Source organism: Aedes aegypti, chromosome 1, assembly GCF_002204515.2.
Source record: "Aedes aegypti strain LVP_AGWG chromosome 1, AaegL5.0 Primary Assembly, whole genome shotgun sequence".
In the NCBI taxonomy this organism is placed as follows: domain Eukaryota; kingdom Metazoa; phylum Arthropoda; class Insecta; order Diptera; family Culicidae; genus Aedes; species Aedes aegypti.
This window is the reverse complement of record NC_035107.1, coordinates 300,036,967-300,051,034: the sequence shown is the minus strand read 5'-3', so window position 1 is coordinate 300,051,034 and position 14,068 is coordinate 300,036,967. Positions and strand designations below refer to the sequence as shown.

Genomic DNA, 14,068 nt, shown 5'->3' with positions numbered 1-14,068 from the left:
GAATTTCTGGAGGAACATTGAAAGAATTCCTGAATAACCCATGAAGAAATTCCCGTCGTAACTACGGTAGAAAAATAAAGAAAAATAGGCTGAAGTGGTTTGTTTATGTATATTTCTTATCTAAATTTGAATAATTACATGTATCTTACACAGACAATCATGAAAATCAAAATCAAAATCATAGTCGTGAAGACATTAACGCCCAATGCTAAAATCATAAATTTGCCAATTGACCATTTTTGCATGTGTTTATCGTGTTGTAAGCACGAAGATATTCTATGCACTGGGAAGTCATGAAAAAATCGATTACGAAAAGATCCTCGACCGGTGGGATTCGAACTCACGACCCTCTCATTGGATGGGGTAAAAATGGATGATAGTTGAAAACCTTCAGCTAGATCTTGTAGAATAGCGTTTACCATTACTGCCGTTTGGACACTAGTCTTGGTATTATCGCCATTTTCCCTAATTGAAAGTTTCTCGTACAGCTCTAGTAAAGTAGAAATGACTTCCATTTCCGTCCCCGATCATGGCCTAAGAAAGTAATCCAAGTAACCAGTGCTATAAATCAAAGCAACTCGCTTCGAATGGTTCATTTTCAAAGCCCCTAGCCCAAACTCTCCACAAGTCTACAAACACGAAAGCTCTAGCCGACATTTACCATTACACTTTACTTGCCAGATCTCCAGGAAAAGAGAGTACGGCGCACACTTTTCGCCAAACACCTGCCAGTTGGGGTCTCTCAGAGCCCGAAGAAAGCTCGTCTCTATCCACACATCTTCCATTCCACCGGCATTCGTGTTGTCAACGGATCCGCTCACCTGATCTCGGCCCCATCATTGCCATTTCTTCGCCGGTCGGTGCTGCTTTCTTCGGCTTTTGTAGATCGTCGATCGTCCCATGATCGCGTGTGGAAAATGCAGAGCGAGCTTTTTTTCGCAACCGAGTTCAATCCGTGGGGGCCTTAGTGAGCCTCATCGCAGTAGGCTTGGGTTTATTCGCGCAGCGCCTACCATTCGGATCGGGTGGACCGTTGATTTCGGGCTTCTTGGATCTGTGTTCGAGTCCGAGTCGAAGCGAACAAATAACTGGAAGAGTGCAAAGTGTGGAAAAATCGATTTGTGTCGGGCTTCCGGGAATTTTTGTCTGCTGCCTGCCGCCGAGTGCGACAAAGTTGCTGTCGGCTGAAACGGGCTCCCATTGTTGTTGTGCAACTGTGTGACGAAGGCGGTTCTACGAAGATTCCATCCCGGTTGAGTTTGATTGTTTTGTGTACCGATCTAACTTCGTGATTCGGCATTGATCGATTTCCGAGTGAACGAAATTTTTCGAATAACGAACAGCAAACAGAGTTCGGAATTCCGGTAACGAAAATGTGATGTTAATGAAATTCTTGTTACGTGTGTTTGTGTAAATGAATGAAAATTTGATTTTGTGCTAAAAAGAGAGCAGAAGAAATGTGGAATGCAGTCAGCAATCATCGATAAAAATCGATCGGATGAAGAACCGATGAAGTGTACGATGAGCCGTTGACGGAAGAATTGTGTGAAAGAAAAATTCTCAAATGTGATATAACACAGTGAAGCAGCCAAAAGGCAATCAAGTGCAATAAGAAGATACCAAAAATTAAATAATTTCATCATCGAAATAGAAAAACACATCACCCCATCGAAAAAAAAAATGAAGATTCTACCGAGGATAGTCCTGCTGCTGTTTCTGCTTTTCTTCAACACCGCTTCCAGTGAAGGTTAGTAGAGATACTCCATGTAGTCAACAACTTTCCCGTTTCCCGCCGATTAATAGGTCAGTCAGTGAAAGAAAAACCTGTGCTGAAAGGTGCAACTTGCTAATGGGCTTGCATTTTGCAATGGACGCGGTCGGGAATCAAAGTATGTCATACGTCGCAGCCGTTGTTGGAGTTGCATCGCCGGGGTTGCGTTCGTGCCAATAGTAGGCCATTGCAGACGGAACTGGTTTTTGATGGTGGGGTTCCGTGTTCTTCAACTTGGAGGATGGGTTCCTGCGATCCCATTTATATCGCGCACTGCGTAAAAGTGGATTGCTCGTCGTTGATTGTGGAATGTTACGGGGAAAAGGGGGATTGGTCAGTGCCGGAAACGGTACGAGCGATGGATTGGTTCGTAATTAGGACTAGGAATTCGTTTAGATTAGCTTCCAGGGCTGGTAGCGGAAAGTAGTACAAAAAATAGTTATTTTAGCGGCCAGAGTTGAGAAAACAGTGATCAAAATTAGATTATTTAAGTATTTAATACGCGATATTAGGTATCTCGGATCGAGTTAGAGAACCATAGAAAAAGTTGATTTGTATTGCTACTTCAATGGTTCCTTGAATCTTTATTTGCACTGGTTTTGTGCTCTGTAAATCGATATCTCTCTAACTCGATGTATAATCTGCCATTTTGTTCAGTATTGCAGTCAAAGATGCTGATACAAACCGATGCCAATCTATTCTTTGCCTAGACGGTTATCGCATTATGCAGTAAGAATTTGATACTTGACTTTTGATCGTTGATTGGAAATAATGCAATAAAATTATAACTTATTGTTGACCCTATTCGTCGTATCGGTCGTAAGCAGTTACGGTGCGTCTCACAAATAATGGCTCACTGTGCTCACTGTGCTAGTGAGTGGTCAAAATACAGTACTTCAACGTTATTTATAATCAAATGCTTAACTAGATCTTCAGGTATCCCTCTCCATTACTACAACATGATGAAATATGTGAATTTCCTTGAAAATTCATTGGTCCGGATTAGGAACGAAATAAAAGAATGGTCGTCCTTTTATATATTCCTTTTATATGTAAATGCTATCCAAGGGATCATCGAGTTAGCCATGAAAGCCAACTTTTACTATGGTTCTAACTCGATATTGTGAAAGGAAATATCAAGTAAGCAAGAGTTGACTGTATTTATAAATAACAATGATTATGGCGGATAAAAACATACGTTTTTAAAGTAATATTATCCTCGTAAAAGGGTGATGTTATATGACAACCCTAAATGGGCAATTAAAAAGGCTTATTTGAATAAAACTTGTTAATTGATACCAGTTAAAGAAAACTTCACATTTTAAACAAAGTCACTAAATCACACCACGGGAGAAACTCTACCTCGTAATCCTACTTCTACCACGATCTGGAACATAGTGGACGAGAATATTTCTGTTCTTCCTCAGATAGGATCTCACGGTATGGCTCCCGGAAACAGAAACCCGGAGGTCTCCGTTAATTATGTTTGTGTGATTTCAGTTAGTGGAATCTCCTTCGCGATTGGATAGCCTTTTCTTATCATTCGGTTACAAAGTCAAGTATTCAAAAGCTGACTACTTCGGCGTTCTTTAACACGGTAACGAAAACACGAACAGTGAATTTCGGTCTTGCGCATCTACGCTGCGAACCTGGAAAACCTGGAATTATCAGGAAATTTTTTTCAACCTGGAAAAAAACCTGGAATTCTCAGGGAATTTAATCACAATCAGGAAAATTATTTTGAGGCAGTATTTCATGGTAATATATGTTCACGACAAAATATTTTTGCGTCAAACCATTGTTTGCAAGAAAATTTTCTTCACTCGAACAAAATTCGGCTGCGCCACTATCAAAACGTTATTTGAGCTGTACTTTCGAGTTTGGAATTTTATGGATTTACCAAAATATGACTGACGTTTTCAATATCTCTATATATAATCTATAAAGTATTCTCATAGAGAAGTCTCCAAAAAGTCTCCATTTTTTTATAACAAATCTCTGAAGTCTCTATTCTAATAATTATGATGCAAATTTCTTCTCGTATTTCTCAGAAACAGCTTCAAGAATTATCCTAGCAGATTCATCTAAAATATTATCAGGAACCAAAGCAGGGTTCTCTCCAGAAATGCTTCAAAGGATGCTTAAAGGAATTTCTCCTAGAGCACGTTATCATTTCCTGTGATTTTTTCGGTGGTAGGTCATTTGACATAAAGTCGTTTGGCATAAAGCCGTTTGGCATAAAGTCGTTTGGCATAATGGTCATTTGGCATAAAGTCGTTTGGCATAACGGTCGTTTGGCACAATGGTCGTTTGGAATAATAGAGTGATTCCAAGCAACAGCATCAAAATTTGGTAAATTTTTTAATTCATTTTTTTCTATTGAGCTGAAACTTTGCACAGTTTTCCAGTTCCATCTAAATCGTCATTTTCCGATATCAAATCTTCAAGTTGAGTCACGACTAACTTTTCAAAAGGGTGTATGTGAAAATGGTTCAAAAATATTCAAAAAGCTGCACAGCAAAAACGGTTCGTTCGATTGTTAGACAACTAAAGAAACAAAGTTAGACAACTGAATAAAGATTCCAAAAAAAAAATACACACAGTAAAAAAAAATTTTTTTGCATTAAAAAACATAATTTTTGACACAAAAACTCAAATATCTCAAAACCCTATCGGAATACCAACGTATTTTTGTGAGGGAAAACGGTCCATTATATTAGCTATCTACCATAAAAATTTGGTGATGGTAAACCTATAAACAAAAAAGTTATGACATTTCAAACATGTCACAATTTTCACATTTAGTAGAAAAAAATTATTTTTTTTCGGTGTAAATTATTACGGGAACTGCAGTTGTTGCTGATTTTATTGTTAAGGGCCTTGCGTGAATTAAACAAGTCGTTTTCATGTATTCATTAGTATTATGTATATTATATGTATAAATATTATGTATATGTATATGTATATGTATGTATGTATGTAAGGGTTACCACTCATTGTTGCAGGGCACAGCCGTTAGACAGTAGACTGTCCTCTTTGTATGATGTTATCCAGTTGATTGTTCCAAACCTTTGTTAAAATTCAAGGTTTACTCAAGGCAATCCCAAAATTACAACCCAGATTCTAGCCATTGATCGACTGGTCATGTCATCATACAAAAGGATGTCTCAATGAATGGGTTTGAAGGACCATCCTCTATCAACAATATGTTACTGACAAGGAGTTGGCAATTCCACTCTCCCCATCCATATTGCTTCAATTGGGTATCCTGTATGGTTAATGGTATATTATGATAGATACGATTTGTACAATTGATTATCAATTGTAAATAATTGACTTACCATCAGATTTAACCTCACCTGTTTGTTATTCCATTGTGTATCTTACCTTTCATATATTTGGAATCTTGATATGTAGGGTAATAAGGGACAAAATGAGTCAGAGGGCAGGATAGGTCATTGTCGTTTTGACGCGCATTTAATATTGTTTTTCCAACATTAATATTTTTAGAGCATGTAAAGAGGCATTGATTTGAATCTACATATGGGCTACGTACTAGGATAATTATTTTAAACAATTCTTACTTGTTCCTTCAGCGATGCAATCGAAACATAATTGGAAAAGGAGGAAGTAAATTCACTCTGTTTTCTGAAGTCATTTGTGAAATCTTTTTTTTTCTGCTGAAGGACTATTCTGTAATATATATCGTTGAAACACCATATGGCTTTGAAATTATTATGTAAGGTTGTTTTTATATTAATAGCATACATTCTGAAAACTGATGGAAAAGCGGATATCCAACTCAATGACTTTTCATTTGCCTTCTATCACATCATATTAGTGTATGAAATAGTCTTACGACCGATTTCTTCACCCCCGCTTAGGCCCTAAACTTAGTTTAGTCATATGGGCAAACGTGATTTACGGCCCAAGCGAAGATGAAGAAATCGGCCCTTGGAAGGAAACAAGTTAAGTCGATTTGTATATGGAATTTTATGAAGATCCTTTCCTTCGGTGACCCATCTTGCCCATCCTTACCCTACTCAAATACATTTTTTTACAATACACCGGTGATCTCCTCTCCTAAATACTGTTACTAATACCAATTCAGACCGCCTCACTTCGTTGCGATCTTCCTCCGTGCTCTCCATAGTAAAGGTTTTAGATCGACCATTGTTCTGCTGTTTTTTCCCCTCTGGCCAGGTACAACACTTCCTCCCCACACAGATGCACTTTCTCAATATACACTTTTCTCCCTCATAGCACAACAGAACCTGTGTTGGACAGCAGAGCCCGTTTTTGTGTGAATCAAACTCTAATAGATATGTGTTATTATTTTTAGAACTCCATGGCTTCTGTCTTCACCAAAAACTCGTTTTCCACTTCTACAAAATCACTATTCGACATGTTTATTAGATTTGAATTTTTCAATAAATCACTAAACACATTTTAGCATCACACAATTGTCTTCACATAATTTGCCGGGTGGCATAGCACCATCAGCCGAATCAACTTTTCACCACCCGAACTTGAAATAGCGCGGAAGCGAAACAAAACGTGACAGGTGTATATGTATATGTATATATATATATAAATTAAAAATGAATTAACAGATCACACGAAAATATTTTTTTCTTACCAGGATATATTTTTTAGAGTATGATCGATGCGTTTCTAAATGTTATATATAAACTTTAAAAGTTTTGGATTTGGGTATGCGTTATGAGATCATGAAAACACTTTATTAATACTTATTTAACCCATCTTCGTCCATTTAATCGGAGTCACTTTTATTCCAGCTATCCCTTCGTTGAAGCGTTCGATGTTGACCTTCTGGATGCACTCATCTTCTGATTGATTTGTTGAAACAGATGTCGCTGATGGTACCGTGGCAAGACTATCTGCACTTGGTACTTCTGGTAACTCCTCAGTTGTTGTCGGTGCATCTAGTAATTCCTCAGTTGTTGTTGTTTTCGAACTTCCTGCAACCTGATCCACCGATGATGTACAGATTGCCCGTTTGTCAACGTTTAAGCGGCAGGACGTACAAATGCGTAAATTTGTATTCAATGTAGACATTGGAGCATAACCAGCCGCTTTCAGTTTATCTATGGTGCTTTCGGTGAGATTTCGTAGCTCTTTCGAACACTTTTTTTCTGCAAACGGCCTGCAACAGTTGAGAAAGCGACTACTCATATTGCTCGTTAGATTTTAATAAACAAAATCACTTTTAAGTTTTTACTGACTAGTTTGGTGTCGTTTGCTTGACTGAAGAAAAATTTTACAATTAAATCTTTTATAACCATAGTGGTAGTATATTTTTAGCTTTTTCGTGAGTATGTTCATGGTATGTACCTATCATGTTTTTGATGTTGTTGAAGTTACTCGCTTTCTCCCAAATATGATTAACAAAGTCTATTCTCTTCCAAGGCGGGTCTATACCCAGGTGTAATCAGATTTTAACTTTGTGGAGAAAACCAGCGCCGAGAAAACCGACCTGCTTTACGTATACTAGATCACCTGGGTATAGACCCGCCTTGTTCTCTACGAGGTAAACTTTTTGCAGGTAAACTAGTCGTATACCTGTATAGAAAACTTTTTTTGTAGCTTTTGTCTTCAATATTAGATTTCTTATAGGTTTCTTTTATCAAAAGGTTTCAACACTATTGAGAGAATTTTTCTTCAGTTACGTACAATAAAAAATATGACACTATCAAGACTTTAGATCACAACACTGGATCGCGTCTAACTTTCTAATAGATGCTATAATAGTTATGAATAATTAAATAAAATATCATGAAAACAACTTGTTAACCTCATGTGGTACCCTTAACAAAAAATTCAGCAACAAACTGCGGTCCTAAAAAAAATTAACAATAAAAAAAATTTTTTTTCACTAAGTGTCAAATTTGTGAAATATTTGAAATGTCATAACTTTTTTGTTTATTGGCTTACCATTACCAAATTTTTATGGTAGATAGCCAATATATTGGACCGTTTTCCCTCAAAAAATTACGTTGGTATTCCGATAGGGTTTTGAGATATTTGAGTTTTTGTGACAAAAATGATGTTTTTTAATGCAAAAAATTTTTTTTTTTTTTACTGTGTGTATTTTTTTTTTGGAATCTTTATTTAGTTGTCTAACTTTGTTTCTTTAGTTGTCTAACAATCGAACGAACCGTTTTTGCTGTGCAGCTTTTTGAATATTTTTGAACCATTTTCACATACACCCTTTTGAAAAGTTAGTCGTGACTCAACTTGAAGATTTGATATCGGAAAATGACGATTTAGATGGAACTGAAAAACTGTGCAAAGTTTCAGATATTTTTGAAATGGTCGATCAGAATCGACTTGCATGCCTCCGTGGAATCCCTCAATAGTCGTTTGGCATAATGAGTCTGCAACCAAGAATTTCTCAATTTTCCGTTTTCACGTTTCTATTGAATCTTTCTGTTGACATTTGGCTTGTTTTGGAGTCAATTGATACAAATTCTACACTACTATAACACTTTATTCAACAATCATTCACTCTTGAATAAAATTAAGCATATTAGGAAAGTTATTGTCAATAGTTTTTTATTTTTTATCCAGAAATTTTCCTTCTTTCACATATTAATTAATTTTTTAGTTTCATTATTGAAACAATTTTTTTTTTTGCACTGAAGATTTTTATATATTTAGCACAAATTTACCCTTCTTTCAATTGTTTTTTTTTCTAAATATGATGTATCCATAATTGTAGGTATGAAAACTGTTGATTTAAATTTCAAGAAATTTCTCCTTCTTTTATGCATAGGCTGTTCTTTGGAGCTATATTTTTAAGTATTTTTTTTTTGTTTCCAACTGGCAAAAGAGCGGCAATGGAAAATATTTATCTGCTCAAATTACCAGCGAAAAGAAAAATCAATGACTGCAGTTATTTCGATGGGTTGAGCTACTTTTCCCCGAATGTCGTTTCCCCAAATGCCAGTTCCCTGAATATCCCGTTTCCCCGACTAGCCCACTTCCCCGAAAAGTTTTTAGCACTCATAATTGTCGTAGCTTTATACATTTCAGGGTGGTGAATGAACTGGCCATCTAATATGCACCCTTCTTTATTTAATTTGCGGTTCTTTCAAGTTTGACTGTCATCAGCATTTTTGCCAACATGTTTATAGCCGAGAATGACAGAATACTTCTTTCTTTTGACTGTTCATCGTTCTTTCTCGTCACTTTTCGGGGAAACCAGTCATTTGGAGAAATGGCACTCCGGGAAAAGTAGCACAATCACTTCGATGATTCTGACCGCACTAATTTTTGGCGTCCATTCTTCTATTGGTTTAGTAGTTAATTTTGCCTTCTTTTAAAAATAGGCTGTTCTTTATATTTGTACTGTTTTAAGTTTTATTATTTAGTAAAGCTAAATGTGACCCATTTTTATATTTTGCTGTTTTATCAATTCTTGCCAGATATTTTGTTAGAATGATAATTAATTTAGAACCTGCCAATTTTCAACATATACTTTTTTGGGACAAACGCGTTATCTCCTTCCGAGATATGTTGGAAAAAATATTATTTCAATCACAAATTTTTCGTTCTCTCGATAATAGACGATATTTTCGATGTACACTTCCAAAATTAGAATTTATATTGAACCGTTGAAAAGTTTTGCCACAAATATTTTCTTTTAAAGATGTGTTGTTCATTTGAGCTATGTTGTGAAAAGATTTTTTTTTGCGTTAGAGCCTCAAACATTTTAAACGAAAAATAATCTGCTCTCGTATATAGGCTATTTTAACATTTAGTCGCATTGATAGATCTTTGGATTACAGCATTTGATATTTTGCAAAAATAATCCATTTTTTTATCGAGTAATTTTTATCGAGTGTTACGTCCAAACTGGGACAGAGCTTGATCTGCAGCGAAACATTCTATGAGCGTTCCCTTGATGAATAACTGCGAACTTTCTTTGCCAATTTACTGTTTTCATATGTGTCTAACCCAACAAGCTCAAATATACTCTATGTTCTGAGATGTAGAGACCCGTCACGAGTTTTAATTAGTAATGCTCTCCAATATCACAACAATTTTTGAAATTCTTATCTTAGAAAATCTCTGAACGAACACCACGCTTGTTAAGAACCTACCAAAATTTGTTGCTATTGGCTCGGTGGGGTTGCTCTCGGTAAAAACTTAAAAATGCCGATATCTATTTTAAGTCAATCATTATGCCAAACGGTCATTATGCCAACTGACCATTATGCCAAACGACCATTATGCCAAACGACCTTATGCTAAACGACTTTATGCCAAACGGGGTACAATCGATTTTTTCATGGATTACTTTGATCAATTTTCCAAAGACTATCCTAAGATTTCCGGCAGATATTTTTTCAATATCTTTTCAACCAAATTCTCCAGTCGCTACTCTTAAAGACCTTCCAAAGGTTTCCACAGTTTTTTTAGGCCATTTCATCTACGGTCATTCACAAAAAAAAAATGCTCCACAAATTCCTCGAGGGGTTTTTTGAATGAATCTATTAAAAACATTTCAAATAATTTCTTAAATTCGACCTGTGTTTCATTATTGTAGATTTTTTTCTAGTAATTTCTCCAGCATTTCATCCAAGAATCACTCGAGTTTCTTCAAACATTTTTCCATGAATTACTCAAAAAATCTCCATGGGAAATTCAAAAGTTCATTTATGGTTCCACCCAAGTTAACACTACAGAATTTTTTTTTCAAGATATCCTCAGATCATTTGTACGCATTTTTAGGGATTTCTTTCTATGTTTTTCCTGGATTTCCTATATAAAATCCTGCGTAATATTATCCAGAGATTCATTTTTTTTTTCAATTATCTTAGAAATAATCTAGAAAATCTTGTAATATTTCGTCAAGAGTGAGTTCTTCTAGAAATCCTTATTCATCAAGGGTGGCTTAAGAACTAACACAAGTTTTAACAGAAGATTTGCTTTAGGAATACGTCACATTTTTTATCAATTTTAGCCACATTTCCGTGGATAAACACATAAAAAAACTCCTGAAAGAAAAATTGATTCTTTTTTGAAAACTTTCTTGAGAAATCTCTTAGAATTATTAGTTGACTTCCCAAAGAAATCTTAGGAGTAATCTCCGGAGTAATTTCTGAAGGCATCCTTAGAGAAAATTCAAGGCAAAATCTTCAAAAAATTCTGAAGGTAAGTTTTGTAGAAAAATCTGAGAAACCCTCGGAGACATCTGGAGTAGTTTCTGGTTGAATATTCCAACAGGTTCCAAACGGGTGTCTTTGGAGGATGTTGTTGAAAAACAGGTGGAATGCTGGAGGACTAAGGGCTTTCTTAAAAAAGATATCAGAAATAATATCTGAAGGAACTCCTGCTGGAATACCTGAGGTATTAGGTGGTAACTTTTGAAAAAAAAAACAGATTTTATTTTGAGATAATTGTCCAAAACATGTTTTTGAGAAATTCCTTAGGAAAACTCTTGGAAAGATTCCACGGGGAATAATCACTAAATGAACTTCTCAAGAAAAAAGAAAATCTCTCAAACAAACCTGTCTATCCATTCATCTAGCCTGAAGAAATTATTTGACGTATATGTCGTAATGGTCTCATTTTGGTTCGTGTTTAGTATCTTGTTTTTTTTTTTTGTTTTCAGGAAACAGTTTTTCAAATGTCCTCTTTTCAAGACATTCAGTCACTACTAGAACTGCTTCATGCACATTTTTAAAAATTATTGGAAAACATCTGATTTCAGAAAAAAAAACGATTTTGGAAAATTAATCTGGAATTTAAAAAAAACTTTAAATTGAGAATTTCGTTCCCACGACTTTAATTGACTATTTCTATACGAAAAAAAGCGTTTTGTCAGAAATTGATTGAACAAATAGGGTTGTAAATTGGATACATTTTTCAAAACCAGACTAAAAAAATTCTGTTTTTCAATAGAAATTCGGTTCTACGGATTATTTGTATTAATATAGATGGAAATACACCTTATCAAATATGTGGCAGATGACTTTTGTGACAATCATTAACACGATTTAATCAGTTCGAGGAGAATTTGAAGAATTTGGTCGTTTTTGCAGGTCAGAACTGTATGATTACTTGCGAAAACATGGGTAACTTTAATTTTTATTTTAACGAATTGTCACAGATCCAAATGGAAATTTATTTTTGCGCCCATGAAGGTATCCAAATGACCCATGGAAATGAATGGTGCACAATCTTTTTTTTTGTGCGAGAACGTAGTACTCAAAAACTTTAAAAAACAAGCATATTACTGCACTTGAAAGTTCAGAAGATGAACAGAGCTCTTACAAACGAAATAAGACTCTATCATTGGCAAATACAATTCATGTAACTAAAACTTAAACCTTACAATTGTTAGCACCTTCATATTGAAATAGGTTTAGCATGCGTTAGAAATAAAGCATACACTGCTATTATATCAAAAACCTTTTGAAATGTGCCATTATTTCGATTTGGCCATATAAAATTAAAGTATTTGTTGAACCTGGAATTATTTTGTGAAACTTGAAAATATCAGGGAATTTTATTCCGGTAAGTGAGTAGACACCCTGATTTTGGTTTTTATAACGTCCATGCAACATTTATTGATAAATATTTAAGTGTATTTCAATTTGATTAACTACTTTTTAATAGAAAAGAATAAATTAATAAACAATTAACAAATACTGGTCTACCGTTACAAGTATCACAAAATCAAGTAATTTGATCCACGGGACAATTTGCAAGTGATTCAAGTTTTAATCTTCCGAGAATGCTTCCAGAAATTCCTAAGATATTTCACAGAGAGTATTATCGAAGGATTCTTTGTGAAGTGTGTTCAGATTTTTTTTTTTTTTTCAGAATATCTCATGAGATTATTCCTGGGATTCGGGCACAAAATGCTTTATGAGATGGTTCAATGATTCCTTTATGAATTCCCAACAATAACTATAGGGATTCAAACCGGAAATTTTCTGTCAATTCTTCTAAAAAAAATCCTGGTTTTACTTCAGGGATTCTTACAGGAACTGATACAGTCATTCCTCCAGAAATTCTAGCAGAAATGAACAAAATGATTTCTACCTAATTTACAAAGTCTCACAAGAATTACTCATTAAATCTATGCAATTCTTCATATTCTCCTAAGAACGACTAGCAAATTCTTCCCAGGATACCTGTAATAGATACTAGACGAATTGCATTAGCAATTCTTACAAACATTAGACGCTTTTTGGTTAGGTAGGTACAATAACACTCGATGCTAGAAGATTCTACAAGTTATTCAGCCACCCTCATGGATATTTATCTAAAAATTCGTAAGAGATTTCTCACAAAAGTTCCTCTAGGACTCCTCCACGAAATCTTCTGGGGATTCCTCAAGAAATTCCTTCAAGCATTTCTTCATAAATTCCTCCAGGGAATCGTCAAGAGATTTATTCAGGCATTCTTTTATAAGGTACTCCAGGAATCCCTCCATGGATTGCTCCACGAATCACTTAAGGAGCAACAGAAAGAATCCCCGGGGTATTTCCCTGCTTGAAGCCCTCCACAAATGTATTCATTCAGGAATTTTTTTTCGAGGGATTCTTCAAGGAATTCTTTCTGGGAATCCTGAAGGAGATTCTTCAGAAATTGTAACTGGAATTGCTCAAGGTATTCCTACATGTATTCCTCCAGGTATCCCTCTAGAGATTCCATCGGGAATAACTCCGTATGCATTTTTCCAGAAACATTTTTTGAATTTTGTATACTAAATTTCAAGTAAGAGTTGTGACATTAAAAAAAAACACACTAAAAAAACATTTGTAATTTCCTCAGCATTGGATCGACCAAAATTCTAAAACAAGGTGTCATTTTTTTGCGGAAAAATCTGCTAACTTTTCAAAATCATTGACACAGTCATTCAAGTCATCGTGCAAAAGTTTGGGTTCACCTGAACCTCACGAAAATCATTTTTGTCAATATCTCAGCCATTTTTCAACCGATTTTAATGATTCATAGCTTTTTCCAACGCAAATTATGGCGCGTACATGATTGGTTTAATATTGTACAGATTTTTCGTGTTTTAAGTAAGTTCAGGTGTACCCAAACTTTTGCACGTTACACCGTACGTGGGGGGGGGGGGGGGGTGTTGGGGCTAACCCAAACTTTTGTACGATGACTTGAATGACTTTTTCATTGATTTTGAATAGTTTTCAAATTTTTCCCGCAAAAATTTCGTGAGCGCTTTTCAGAGAATATAAGATTATGATTCTAATGACATCTTGTTTTAAAATTTTGGTCGATCCAATGCTTAGGAAATTA

General features: G+C 35.3%; 1 protein-coding gene across 3 annotated transcripts in view; it reads left to right on the top strand.

Annotated features, from left to right (window-relative positions):
* Positions 1 to 734: 734 nt before the first annotated feature.
* LOC5568352 (cadherin-89D) overlaps positions 735 to 14,068 on the top strand; it is a 182,896-nt gene continuing 169,562 nt past the window's right edge. For all 3 annotated transcript variants that reach the window (XM_021838249.1, XM_021838248.1, XM_021838250.1), the window contains exon 1: positions 735 to 1,747. In XM_021838249.1, the coding sequence (XP_021693941.1) occupies positions 1,681 to 1,747 (67 nt within the window). In that variant the 5' untranslated portion in view covers positions 735 to 1,680. The remainder of the gene's footprint in view (positions 1,748 to 14,068) is intronic.